Genomic DNA, 14,154 nt, shown 5'->3' with positions numbered 1-14,154 from the left:
TGGGTTAGATCCGGTCTAGAGCCCACTTTCCGTTTCCGTCTATAAAACCGGATCTGTGCGAGGTGAATTGATCAAAACAACTCAGTCTAGTAGTAGTAGTCTAGTGTGCTGTGCATGAATTGCAGACGCAATGCCTCTCTTAAGCATTGAACGGCGCTCTTCAACAGCAGAAGCTGTTGCATTGTGGAATCCTTCCCACCAATCTATACCTAAACCACCCTCGAATCATCCTAGGAAAAGATATCACACAGGAAAATACAACCAACATGACTGTTATTGTATATTATTGTCTTTAAATGTTTCGATGTATTGAATACACATGACCCTAACGGGAACACGCCATAAGGTTCATCCTTTTCCTTTTGTATGAAACTGTACCTCTGTGCTTTTTTTTTGCAAACTGTTAATAAAGTATTCTATTAAAAAAATATATATATTTTTTGTTTACAGAATAAATAAAGATGTGGTTGCTTGAACATACATATGACTCAGAACGAAGATAAAGGTAAAGACTACCAACTGATTAAAGAACAAGTACTTTTTATTCGTAACCACCACAACTCATATGAAGTCCCTCTCTCCCACACACGCGTGCAACTGCTATTAACTGTATTTATTGACCATGATGTTCTAGCACAAAGCTTTCTTTTTACAATCAATAGGCTTCAATAGACAGTTTCTCAATGGTGGATAAGCTCACTTTTTCTAATATCCACAGGCTGGTAAGAAGAGAAACAATGTAGTGGTAAAATCAATTTCCTCAGTAAAACTGTCTTATTGAATAGTATTATTATTTATTTATTAATAAAACAGCACAGAGGCTAAGCAAAACACTTCTCAACAGGAGGTTGGCGGTCATGGACATTTCCACCCATTTCGGATGCTGTCAATGCACTGAATGGGACATCATCACGTTTAATCAGACTATTGATTGGTCTAAGTAGGTGAGATACTGACCTACCCACGTTTAATCAGACTATTGATTGGTCTAAGTAGGTGAGATAAAGCGAGCGAGTTTCCGTGCCGAACGTTGCGAAGTTCACGCCATCCGAGTTATGTACCACAGAATCTTAAATCATGTTTTGGGGTGAGCGTTTGCTCCAACATTCATCAACCCACAGAATAACGACAAAACACCTACTGAGCCCCGTCGGTAGGTCAGTATCTCACCTACTTAAACCAATCAATAGTCTGATTAAACGTGATAATGTCCCATTCCGTGCATCCGAAGCCGGTGACATTTCTCTCCCAGTGATTTACTCGAATAGAGATTTGATGCAAGACATTAGCTGCCAACCAACCAAATCCCAGTGCAGTGATACAATCTTTTCATAAGTGAGCAGTGATGAAAATGCTTTCATTGTCTATCTTGAGAAGAGGTCAGAGATAGTGTGCCAGAAACAACTTGAGTCCGACACTCAGTGCTCTGTTGTCTTCTTCAGCAAACCAGCGCTGAGATTATTACTGTGTAGGGCTGGGGAGTAACTGATTGCAATCCAAGAGGATTAAATACAAAAAGGAACTGTAAAACATTACAGCTGATGTTAACACAGTAGTCATATTGCAGATACTTTGTCTAGATCAAATACAATTACTTATTGGATTACTTCCAAAAGTGTTCCAACATAAAATAGTACTTTGTGAGATTGTAGACAAATCTAATGGTTGTTTATTATAATAGCAAAGAAATAATGTCACTGCAAATGATTGATTGATTTTAAAAGCAATCAAAAACTAGCTTACATTGCATAACAGTGTTAATATTTGCATCGGATTACATTACCAATTTCAATTTGAAGCAGGTATTCTGTAATGCAACAGATCACATTTTGAAAGTAATCTTCCTCAACCCTGATTTCATGCCACATTTTCTTTGTCTCTTCTCTGTTAGATCACAGTTGTTCTTTGGCAATCTTCTTCATTAGCACATACCAATACAAATAGTTTCCTCCTAACAAATCAAGAATAAGAGTAGTCTATTCACTCATACTTCTTATTGGCTTAGCTAAAATAAGTTGAGATAAATAATTTGATCAAGACAAAAATGGCCATACGTATAAGGTATATGTCTTATGTAGCCCCCCCCACCCACCACAAACAGCCAGGCAGTCACTAGAAAAAGTGCAATTAATCTATTTTCCATGTAAGTCCTTTCATTTCACGCCTCTCCCACGGTTCCAATGTGGGACAAAGTCTCTTTATTTACGTGGCCATGATGCAGTGTGCTCATTTGAGGGAGCAGATTGAGGAATGGGAGGGACAGGAGCGATTTGCAGAAAGGCACATGGAGAGAATGGATTTTCTCCTCAATATAAGACACATGCTCCCAAAAGGAGCAGCAGGAGAAGGAGAGGGACGTCTCGTTTGTCACTCCTGTAGTTGGAACTGGAAGGAGTTGGAACTCCACTGGGCGATGTCACAGTTGAGCATGGTGCGCTCTGTGAAGGTCACGTTCCCTGCCGCATCAATCAAGATGATGGTATTGGTCCTAGGAGAAGGCGGGGAAACACACAAAATTAATAGATATTTGATGGGATTGGAGAATACCTGGATTACAGTAATCAATCACTAGTTTAGTTAGTTCACTACGTCCCTAGTTTGGGCAATTTGTTTGTTTTCCAAAGGGAATAAAATAAAAGTATTCTCCCCAAAATAGCAAACACTCACAATGTGTTGCATTGCGACGCGTTGTGAGCTTGTACAAACTTGCTTGTATAAACCCCAAATGTGACAGTATATAGCATTTGTCCATGAGCTGCCAGAGATCCCCCTCCCAAAGAAATTCTGGAACTGCCTAGTTCAATTTACTGCACAGCAGCAGTATATTTCACACCTATAGTGTATGTGGAGATGAAACAGAGGAAATAATCAGTTTTCTATTTTAGGCGGTCATCCTTACCCAAAGTAACTTACATTGAGCATTTCAGATTGATTGTGCAGATAGGGGCTGCTTGTGCGGCGAAACAGAACATGACTGTTAATGGACACACTGTGAATCTGTGAACATTAACCCTTTAAGACCGGGAACGAATGTCATTTTAGATTTATTTGGCTATTCAAAAATAGCAGATTTACAAGCTCCTAGTGCGGCACCGAGTGCCACGCTATGACCTTGTAGATTTTTTTAAAAATCTGTGCAAATCTTTCAATATATATTCTTTAAAGCAAACATTTGTAAAATATATGGTTCCAGGGATCTCCAGAAGCAAAGATTTTAGTTTAAAAAAAAAATCCATTAAAAAATATATACATTCAAATATTTGCACAAATGTTCAAGATTAAAAAAAAAAATGCAGATCTACAAGCTCGTAGCGCAGCACTCAGTGCCGCACTACGAGCTTGTATATCTGCCATTTTTAAATAGCCAAAGTATAAAATAATGGTTAAAGTGGTTACACAGATGCGTTCCCGGTCTTAATGGGTTAATGGACACACTGTGAATCTGTGAACGTTAAGATATGCGACCGTCTCACCTACTACTTGGCCACTCTACCACCACTCTGCCAACTATGCACCTTTAACTTCCTTGCTGACTGCGGGCCATGACAGACTGATTTCTATGTACAAAGAGCTGTTCTCTCACCCTGGTCATAGGCCTGGGAGGTAGCTCATGGGGGATTTGCAAAGACACAGATTTAATTGGTGTGTGTGTAGGTGGAGGACACTGACCTTGTGCCATAATGAGGAGAACGAACACACACAGCTGAAAGGGCCTGGAGCATGGACTTGCTGTAGCCTCCTTGACCCTGGCCTTCCTGGACAGGATCTGGGGTGTTCCTGTTAAAACGAAACACACAATATAGATAAATATGTAGAGGGGTCTTTTGTATATTCTGTACTGTTCATTTTGCACTTTATATGAGACCGAATTATTTTTGATGAATTGATTTCATTATTAACAAGTTTGAAAACAGCACGGCCGTACAGTAAGAAGGATAACACAAAAAGCCCTGGGAGGCTCGTTTCCAATGTGGTCCATTGTACAGTACTCAATTCATCATCATGACATACAATACATACATTAAATATCAGCAACAACACTTAAAGCAATAATGGATCTATTTCCAGAAAAAAAGTGGGGTGGGGGTAGGAGGGGTCCTTTTACCATGTGTCATTTTTCTCTAAGCAATGCATTGTCACAACTTTCGATACATGTATTGGCACATACATTGTATGCATTTCCTCTGATGATCATTGAGTTTTCCTGTGCATGAAATATACCAGTAAAGTTTGCCCCAAACAGGGGTCCTAGAGGGGTCCTAGAGATAAAAATGTGATCAAATCTAGGTCTGTGGTCTGGTGCATATTAAACTAGGGGTCCTTAAAATGTAAACGTTTGAGAATCACTGCTATAAACAACTAGCAAGACAGCAGGTGGAAAAGAAGTCATCGCTGCATCACTCACAGCTCCTCGTCATTGAGAACGGAGAGCAGCTCATGTACAAGGCCGTCGCAGGACAAAGACTGGTTACCGACCACACTGGTAAACAGACGCTTGCCATGCTGCAGCTTCCTCCATGGCGTCTCTAGCAGAGAGTTGCTTAAACCATAGATTCCTGCTGGAAAGGACACAATCAAAACAATTACATCGATAGACAGACACACACACACACACACACACACACACACACACACACACACACACACACGGTCCAGGGACCACCAGCAGTCCAAATGGACCCTTACGTGTCTGTAACTCAAGAGTGTGTACACGCTCAGAGTTAAATAAGCACTGAGGATTTGACAGTGTAGAAAGGTTATCAAAATGGGGTCCGTGGCCTAATACAGATCAAACTGGGGGTTCTTGAAATTAAAAGGGTTGAGATGAATCGCTGAGTTAAAATATACTGGAACTCCGTTTTGCTACATTGCTCTCTCGGTGTTCACATATGGGAAACAGCGCCCTCTGGCGATGTACAGAAGCTTCACATTCACTCCCTCAGGGCCAAACCCTTTTTGGCCCGATGGGTCTTCCGTCGCTTTCCGGTAGCCTCCTTACCCGAGGGCATAAAAGGAGACCGGAACGCGGAAGTCATTCTCTTGGCTTCCTTCTGCCTACGATGAAGGAGCTTCTCACCTTTCTACAAGATCGAGGTCTGCGGGTTCTACTAACTCTGAAGCGACGGGTAGGATTCTCAGTCCATTGAGAGTTCCCCGGACCTCCTTCTCTCCCTCCTATCCCCGCTGTGCTTTTCCAGACGAGGAAAACACAGCATTCTACGGACGTTAAACTAACCAGACTAGTTACCTTGGCTTAGCTAAAACAGCCTTTAGCTTAGCCTGGCCTCTAGCTAGCTCAGTGGCCTTGGCCTAGTCTAGCCTAGCCTAGCCACCTACGTCCTCTACGATGACTCGACGAGAGCTTAACACTACCGCCGATAGCCGCGACCGGGGAGCCAGCTTGGATCTCCCCTCCCCCCCCGGTGAGGACGCGACACCCGTTCCTGCTCACAGCCCCTGGATGAGTGGGACACACAGTCTACCATGACGCACGCGCCATCGTGGACCACCAGGCTCAGTTCTCCAGAAGGAGCGAAATGCACTCGCTCTCCCTCCAGTTCTCGCCACCTTCCCTTGGTCTCCCCAGCCCTGGAAGAAGCCGCGACACACACATCAGCGTACAGATCTGGCCGAATGTGCATGCCTATGTGTTCCCTTTGTTTGTGCGGCTCGAAATGTTTTTCCATGACAAAGTAAGTGTCTGTGTAAAATTAAAAAAGCAACTCGAGACCGGAGACGCCGCTATACCAGCGCTAGCTGAGATGCAACGCCTCACACAGGAGATCTTTCTCGACAAATACTCCACAGAATGGGCTGGGAGAGTACTCTGTTTGTGCGTCACCCACGGAAGGGCACGGTGGTTCACCACAGACCCGGCAGGTAGGTCCAGCTTGCTTTTCCCAGTCCTCCTCCGCCCCACCCGCTACCGACCAGAGGCGAGCAGCTTGACCAGAGGGACAGCGACCGCCTCCCCGCCTTCCAAACCCCACCAAACCGGAGCTAGCGGCGACAGAAAACTGCGCCACTAGCCCCGAGTTACGAGACACGCACACACACAATTCATAGTACAGGATTACGTGAATGTGCATGCACTTGTGTCCCCTGCTTCCGTTGCAAATGTTTCTTATATGACAATACAGTGCTTGTGTAATAAAAAACAAAAAATAATTGCAACCAAAAGCCCTGCCGTCGCAATCACATGTCATTGTAGAGAATTACGTGAATATGCATGCACAGTTGAATACACAAGTCTTTGTAGAGAATTACGTGAATGTGTATGCACCGTTGAATGTGATTGTGTCCCCTGCTTATGTTGCGAATGTTGCTTATATGACAAAAAATGCTTGTGTAATAAACAACCAAAAGATTGCAACCATAAGTACCCAAAATGAGCCAGCGACCACTACGGACCCCCTGCGGGGGGTCCATGGTGGTCGCTGGACAGAACAAAGGCTTTATGGCGGGCCAAAACCGTCATTTTCTAAAGGGGTCACGCCAAAATTTTCCTTGGTCCATAAAAGAAAGTCACAAGGTAAAAATAAGCCAAATTGTCGTAAGGAAGGTGGGGGTAGCCAAAATGGCCGCCCCCCCTGCACAACACGTGTTGCCAATAAAGATGGCTGCCGCTGCTTGCAGACACGTGTTGCCGGCAACAATGGCGGCGCCCACGTGCGTGGCCAGTATTTCCAAAATGGCCGTGTACATGGGCCCGGAAGTAACACCAAGCACGGTTGTCAGGCCAACGAGTGCAGCCAAGATGGCGGCTCATGTACGCTCGATTACAATAACAACCCCCCCAAATCCGTTGTCAATGCACATCGAGCAATGGAAAAAATGCAACCCCAACCCCTGGGTGCTTCGTACGATAGCAAAGGGTTACAGACTGCAATTTTCCACCAGACCACCCATGTCCAACAAAGTACTGTTGTCACAAGCGAGTGGTCAAACGGCGGTGACGTTACGAGAGGAGATCTCCTCTCTATTACGCAAGAATGCCGTAAGGGAAGTGTTACCAGGAAAAAGCCAAACATGGTTGCCGGGCCAACGAGTATAGCCAGGATGGCGGCTCGCGTACGCCCGACATTAATAACAACCCCTCCAAATCCTTTGTCAATCCACATCGAGCGATGCAAAGAATGCAACGCCGACCCCTGGGTGCTTCATATGAGAGCACAGGGGTACAGGCCGCAGTTTCCACAAAACCACCCATGTCCAACAGGGCTTTGTTGTCACACACGAGTGGACAGTATAGTGATGTGTCGGTTATGATCGATCCTTTCACAAGAACTAGTGCTTGACGTGAACGAACGGACACTCTTCACTCTTTGGAACCGTTACGTTCACGATTTCGTTCATGCCCCCCCAGCACACCGCACACACGACAGGCGGACTGGTTAACTCCTCCTGCGACTGTGCAATGTGCAGTCATGTTAGTGGGATCAGGTGCACACGGTTGCATGCACATAGTAGCCCCTTACGCCCCACCGGGACCGGAAGCGCTACCGAACTTGAACGAATCATTTGAACGAATCGTTTGAACGAATCCTTGAACGAATCTTTGAACGAATCTTTGGTCATTGCCGTGAAGAAGAAAGGGGGGGGGGCTACGTCCTATCTTGGATCTAAGAGCTCACTAGATCTCAAGGACGCCCTTCTCCACATCCCTATCTACCCGCCGCACAGGAAAATCCTGCGCTTCGAGTTCGAGGGTCGTGTGTACAGGTACCTGGTCCTCTCGTTTGAAATGTCTTGAGTCCCAGGATGTTCATGAAATGCACTCAAGCGATAGCTCCTCTGAGACAGAGGGGAGTCCGCATCGCAACCTACATAGAAACAATTGGTTGCTGAGTGCGGACTCGCGTTCTGGATGCATGTCATCACCATAGACTGGTGGTGTCGCACCTGACCTCCCCGGGATTCACACTGAACTTCGAGAAGTGCACGAAGTATGTGCTCACCCAGTCCTATCACGCTACCTTAGGTATCGCACTGGATGCGCTCTGGTTGGGCTCCCTCAGGTTTTTTGCCGTGTGACAGTGTCCGCGGCATGCATGCAGTCCCTCCAACAAGGGAAAGTAGCTTCCTTCCTGTCGGAGGGCGTCCCGGTAGGGAGGATCATCTCAAGAATGATGATCGCCACCGATGACAGCCTCACAGGGTGGGTCACCACCTTCGGGGGCCGGACGGCCATGGGTCTGTGGAACCGCAGCATGAGGACAGCATACATTAACTGCTTGGAGTTGATGGCAGTCCTTTTGGCGGTAAAACACTTTGAGCCCCACATCAGTGGACGTCACGTTCAGGTCAGGACGGACAATACCACGACCATGGCCTGTACCAACAAGCAAGGAGGTCTGAGATCTCCTACCTTGAACAGTCTGGCACGGAGGTTTGATTCTGTGGTGCGACGCACACCTGGAATCAATCAGCGTCTCTCATGTGCTTGGCCTTCTGAACAGGGGAACCAATCCTCTGTCCAGAGGCGAAACTTTTATTCAGATTGGTTTCCGCACCGGGGTCGGAGACCAGATCTGGACCTAGTTGCCGCGGAGGAGAACGCAGATTGCTCGCTGTTCCTCTCAATGAGAGAGCGGGCTCCGCTGGACCTGGACGCCCCGGCGCACGAATGGCCGTGGGGACTGCCTTATGCGTGCCCTCCGCTGGAACTGATCCACCCCACTCCGGAACGGATCAGACTCCAAGGCTTGGTGGCGTTGCTGGTGGCTCCGGTACGGGGCTCCCGGAGGTCGGGGATAGCTCCCCTCCTCTACGAGCAACCTTGGCCCCTCCCGCTACGCAGGGATCTGCGACAGCAGGCGAAGGGCGAAACCTTTCATCCCAGACCCGCAGAAATAGAATTGTGGGTCTGGCCCGTGGAGGGAAAACTTGACTGCGACTGGTTTTCCACCTAGAATGGTGGCTACCAGTGGGGTATCGTTCAGGTTCGACTCGCTCAAATTAACTAGTTCCTTGCCGTGAATGTGAACGAGTTTGTTCTTTTTCTGGGACGGTTACGTTCACACTATAGTGCAGGCCCCCATCCCCTCCCCCCGCGTATAGGACGGGAGGTTGGGCTGTATGTGCGACGTAGAAAACAAAAACGCTCCCACGAGGGCGTTTTTACACTAGAGAGTGGAGCTGCTGAACGAGAACGTGAACGAGTCAATTGAACTATTCATTGCCGTGAACGTGGACAAAGTCGTTAGTTCGCTGAAATGACTGTTTTTCCACTACTAGCGGATACTATTCAGGCCGCTAGGGCACACTCCACTAGGTCTCTCTACGGGACAAAGTAGGGCGTGTGCGAGGAATGGTATCTGGGACGGTCCCCGGCTGTGCATGGTTCCGCTCCAGGTTTCGGTAGCAGACGTCCTGATCTTCCTACAGGATAGGTATGATCTGGGAAACGTTTTCTCCACAATCGAAGGTTACCTGGCAGCTATCTCAGTGAGCCACGGTTGGCTTCGAGGGGAAAACCGCGTAAAACAGCCCCTTGTGGGCCAGTTCATGAAGTGCGCTGCGTGCACATCCTGTCTCAAGGTCCCTGTTCGCCGTGTTGGGACTTGGTCCTGGTGCTCGACTCACTCTCTCGTCCTCCTTTTGAGCCGTTGGAGACGGAGGAACCAAAGTTCCTCACGTTCAAGACGGTACTCCTGGTTGCGCTGTTGACAGCGGAACGGGTGAGCGATATTCGTGCCCTCTCGGTGACTCCAGAGTGCATGAGGTTCGCTGGAGGTGACGGTAGGGTTGTCTTCAAACCCAACCCGGCGTTTGTCCCCAAGACTACCTAGCAGTGGTTAAAGCCTACTGAGGTGGTGGCTTTTCACCTGCCTCCGGTTGCCCGGAGGTGGATCGGAGGCTGCACTGTCTCTGGCCAGTGAAGGCCCTGGGGGTGTATGTCCGAAGGACTGTGGCCCAGAACCGACCCAGCCGGTTGTTCGTTTCTCTGGGGCCCGGGTCACGGGGAAGCTGGCTTAGTCAACGCCTTCCCGGTGGATTTTGGATGCTATTCGCCTGGCGTACACTAGTAGCGGAGCCCCAGTGCCCGACGGCCTGAGAGCGCACTCTACTAGGGGTGTGTCGACGTCCTGGGCCCTCTGCAGAGGTGTGTTTTTCAGGACGCCTACACGGCAGCAAGTTAGTCGTCTACCTCGACTTTCGCTGCTCTCTCTTTGGCCTGGACGTGGCAGCGCCCTCCATGGCGCACACAGTCCTGGGCGTGGTTTCCACCTGACGGTGGGGTAGATGCATGGAACAGACGTAAGGTCGGTTCATGCCCTTGTGCCTCCTAGGGGGTGTTGACGTCCTGGGCCCTCTGCAGAGGCGGGTCTTTCAGGACGTCTACATGACAGCGAGTTCGTAGTCTCCTTGACTTTCGCTGTTTTTCTAGCCTGGACGTGGCGGCGTCTTCCTTGGCGCTCGCAGTCCGGGGTGTGGCTTCCACCTGAAGGTGGGTAGGGGCATAGAACGGATGTAGGATCTGTTCATGCCCTTGTGCCTAGTATGTCATAGGCCGACGTCCGGGCCTTAGGTCAGTAAGGCGGACTTCGGTCTGTCAGGGCCCTCCACGAAGATGGACAGGCTGTGCCTGTCTTTTAGTTCTTAGGGCTGACAATGGTGTGTCAGGGCCCTACTTTCCTGATCCTTGCCTCAGACCCGGTGGGTCTGATGGCGCCTGGGTGCTGAGGGCCACGCCCCTGGCGCCCGGTACTGGGGCAGGTATTGTGGTATCTCGATTTGTAGATACATTCCGGGGGTTTATATCTCCCATATGTGAACACCGAGAGAGCAATGTAGCAAAACTAAGGGTTACTTCCGTAACCCCGGTTTTGTAAATTGCGAACGAGGTGTTCACAAAAACACCCTTCTTTTTGCTTCACCGTAGGCAGAAGGAAGCTGGTGTATCAAGAGAATGACTTCCGCGTTCCGGTCTACTTTTATGCCCTCGGGTAAGGAGGCTACCGGAAAGCGACGGAAGACCCATCGGGCCAAAAAGGATTTGGCCCTGAGGGAGTGAATGTGAAGCTTCTGTACATCGCCAGAGGGCGCTGTTTCCCATATGTGAACACCTCGTTCGCAATTTACAAAACCGGGGTTACGGAAGTAACCCTTAGTTCTACACTGTAAAATCCTCAGTGCTAACCAAAATGGACCCCTAAGGGAATATTTGGTTCCATTAGTAGTACACTCTCCGAGTTACAGAAGACCCAAAAGGCTCCATTCGGACACTTGGTGGTCCCAGGACCTGACGTTGAGAGTCAGCGATTTAATATACTGCATCTGCTAAACCAGTGGTTCTCAAACCTTTTCACGTTAAGGACCCCCAAATTGATAAATATTTGGCCACGGACCCCCATCTGAAAATATGTTGTGCCAGGGATCCCGAGAAGCAAAGATTTGTGTTAAAAATGTTCACTAATGTTCAAGATCTTTGAAAAATAGCATATCTACAAGCTCATAGTACGGCACTTGGTGCCACGCTATGAGCTTGTATATCTTCTAGTTTTGAATAGCCAACGTATAAAAGGTTGTGGTTAAAATTATTGTGATGCTATGTTAACTACTTTTGCTGGGGACCCCTGGGGGTCCCGGACCCCACTTTGAGAACCAATGTGCTAAACAGCATGGTAACAACAGGATAACATCAGTAGACCTAGCAGGAGAGACTGAGTGTGAATTGATCAGTTTCTACGGTAACCATATTATAAAATACAGACCTGGTTTTAGATGAAGGGGCTTGGGGCTGCCTCTGTTGCCATAGTAACACATAATGTCTTCTTTGGCTCTGCATGGGACACAGTGAGATGGAAAACTAAATATACTGCTTTAGTGACCAATTAAACGGCACATGTCTAATCACCAAGGCCCTTCTAAGGCTCATCAAGTTTTTATACTGTTAAAAAGAAAAATTACCCAAATTACGGCAGCAACAAATCTTCAAGGGCAGTTTTTCTTCCAGGCATTATGCCAAATAGGGGCCATTGTCATTAGCAGTAAAATGTAATTCCAAAAGCCCGGCACATACTGTACTTTCCTTTCTTTAACAACTGATCAATTCTACTGGTAGACTCCAGTAAGCAAAGCAGTCATTAATAGTGTGTTACACTTGCAAAGTCAATTCAAGTGTGAAAGAAAAATGTTGACGGCCAAAAAGTACAATGGCCAATTACAGCATGTGAATCTCACAACAAAGAGTTCAATTTTCAAAAGGAAGAGTTACAAACACCTTGCAATGCCTGAGACCTTCTAAGGTGTAATCTTATAATCGCTTTGTTGAGTCTCGGATTGCAGAGGAAACGTATGCTCTCTGACATCAATGGCATCCACTGCCGTTTCTGGACTGAATAATACTACATCCTAAGTTCTTTGAACTGGGTCTAGAATGAATTTCATTGTCAATTTCACAACAGTCAATCCAGCAGCGTCAGGATTACCGTAATAAAATTAGAGACACAGACATGCCACATTTGCCTTCCACATTTATACATTAGCTCATGCCTTTTGTGCACGAAAACGTGGGTTCAGGCACTAGCATTGGAACGGGGGTGCAGCGATCTTTTTTGCCTCCACCCCCCCACACTTTTCAGTCTGGCCACCCCATTGTGTGTTGCCTGCCCTTAGTGCCCTATACAATGTTTGTGCATTGGTCGCTGTCACTGCTCTGAGTGCTATCTTTCTGTTATGTTGCTCTGCTCTTTTTGTGTTAACTGTTGCCCAGTTGCCAGTAGATTGGTGTGTACATAATAGGCTAGACAACTACCCGCTTTGCACAAGACAACTTGCATCATGTCCGTCGTCAGATACAGTATAAACACGGATAGTAGAATAGCCGAAAATGAATGAGCAACCAAAAAATAAATTTCCAAAGCCAAGTTATTTGTTTTATGGTGTTATGTCTGGGTCATCTGTGTGTTTGCACGATCATTTGTCTTATCTAGTGAAAATGTTGACTGCGTTTCCTAGCAGCTGTACAAAACTGTTGAATGCTCCTATGTTGACATAGGAGCATTATTTCATACAGCAAACTAATGACCCTCGTGTTTTTCCAGACTCTAAGCCAGTGGTAACCAACCTTTTCAAGCCCAAGAGCACATTTTATTTCCAAATGTAAGCCATGATCAACCACTAAAATATGTTTTAAAAAAACACTTGTCACGATTGCAATTTCTGACAGGCTCAATGCATGTACATACATCCACCCAAAGACTAGTAGTTTAAATAAGAATAAACATGATAGTTATATAATCAATGCCAAAATATTAAGAAAAATAATATATAAATATTAGAAATGTAAATATTAGGACAAAAATACAAATAAACTTCAGTTTTTTTTCCCATGTCCACAAAGGACATGAAATTAATTGCTTTTACAGATGTCTTCAATGCACAATATTTAGTTTCTCAGTTCGATGAATTTTCCACATTTACAGATATTCTGTTCAAATGACAAAAATGTATACAGGACCATATGTTTGCACAGATATGGTGACAGATACAATACTCTCAGGATCAGCCCACCTTTAATGAGGCGTCTGCTTGAAGTATCAAATCTCCATATGCAGAGTCAGTGCCAGTGCTCATTGACATGACACAAGATTTTTTCCCATTCCAAGTGGCTATGACTGACTTCCAAAGTTTGCGGGCCTTGGGTAGACAACCCGGCCTGGCGGAGATTGGCGGAGATCTGTGTTCTGAGGAGGACCGTTCTAGTTAAGGCAGTCCATCAATTCTACATGGCTCAGCCCTTTAGTAACTCTTGCTTTAACTTCTCACACATCGCAGGCAACACACTAGTTTGTGCTCAGTGGTGTAAAGTAATTAAGTACATTTACTCAAGTACTGTACTTTAGTACACTTTTGAGGTATTTTTACTTAACTGGAGTATATCCAATATTCAATATTTTTACTCCACTACGATTATTTCAGAACTTTTTTTACTAGTTACTTTGCAGATACATACATTTACATGTATTATATTATAAATCGTACATAAACCACTTTAGCCCTATTTTATACCTAGGCTATCTGAAAATAGCTGATCTACAAGCTCACAACATGTCGCATCACAACGCGTTGTGAGCTTGTAGATCTGCTATTTTCAATACTTTTGTACTTTTACTCAAGTAACATTTTGAACACAGGCCGTTTACTTAA

General features: G+C 46.2%; 1 protein-coding gene across 3 annotated transcripts in view; it reads right to left on the bottom strand.

The window, feature by feature from the left end:
* Positions 1 to 523: 523 nt before the first annotated feature.
* Positions 524 to 14,154, bottom strand: part of tango2 (transport and golgi organization 2 homolog) — a 34,107-nt gene continuing 20,476 nt past the window's right edge. For 2 of the 3 annotated variants that reach the window (XM_080432091.1, XM_080432092.1), the window contains exons 6-9: positions 11,718 to 11,785; positions 4,406 to 4,559; positions 3,670 to 3,777; positions 524 to 2,488 (exon numbers count right to left, since the gene is read on the bottom strand). In XM_080432091.1, the coding sequence (XP_080288217.1) occupies positions 2,368 to 2,488; positions 3,670 to 3,777; positions 4,406 to 4,559; positions 11,718 to 11,785 (451 nt within the window). In that variant the 3' untranslated portion in view covers positions 524 to 2,367. The remainder of the gene's footprint in view (positions 2,489 to 3,669; positions 3,778 to 4,405; positions 4,560 to 11,717; positions 11,786 to 14,154) is intronic. The other variant, XM_080432093.1, reaches the window with a different exon arrangement.

Source organism: Gymnoscopelus braueri (genome assembly GCF_963280865.1).
Source record: "Gymnoscopelus braueri genome assembly, chromosome: 7".
In the NCBI taxonomy this organism is placed as follows: Eukaryota; Metazoa; Chordata; class Actinopteri; order Myctophiformes; family Myctophidae; genus Gymnoscopelus; species Gymnoscopelus braueri.
Note: the sequence above shows the minus strand (reverse complement) of the source record. Positions and strands in the feature narration are given on the sequence as shown.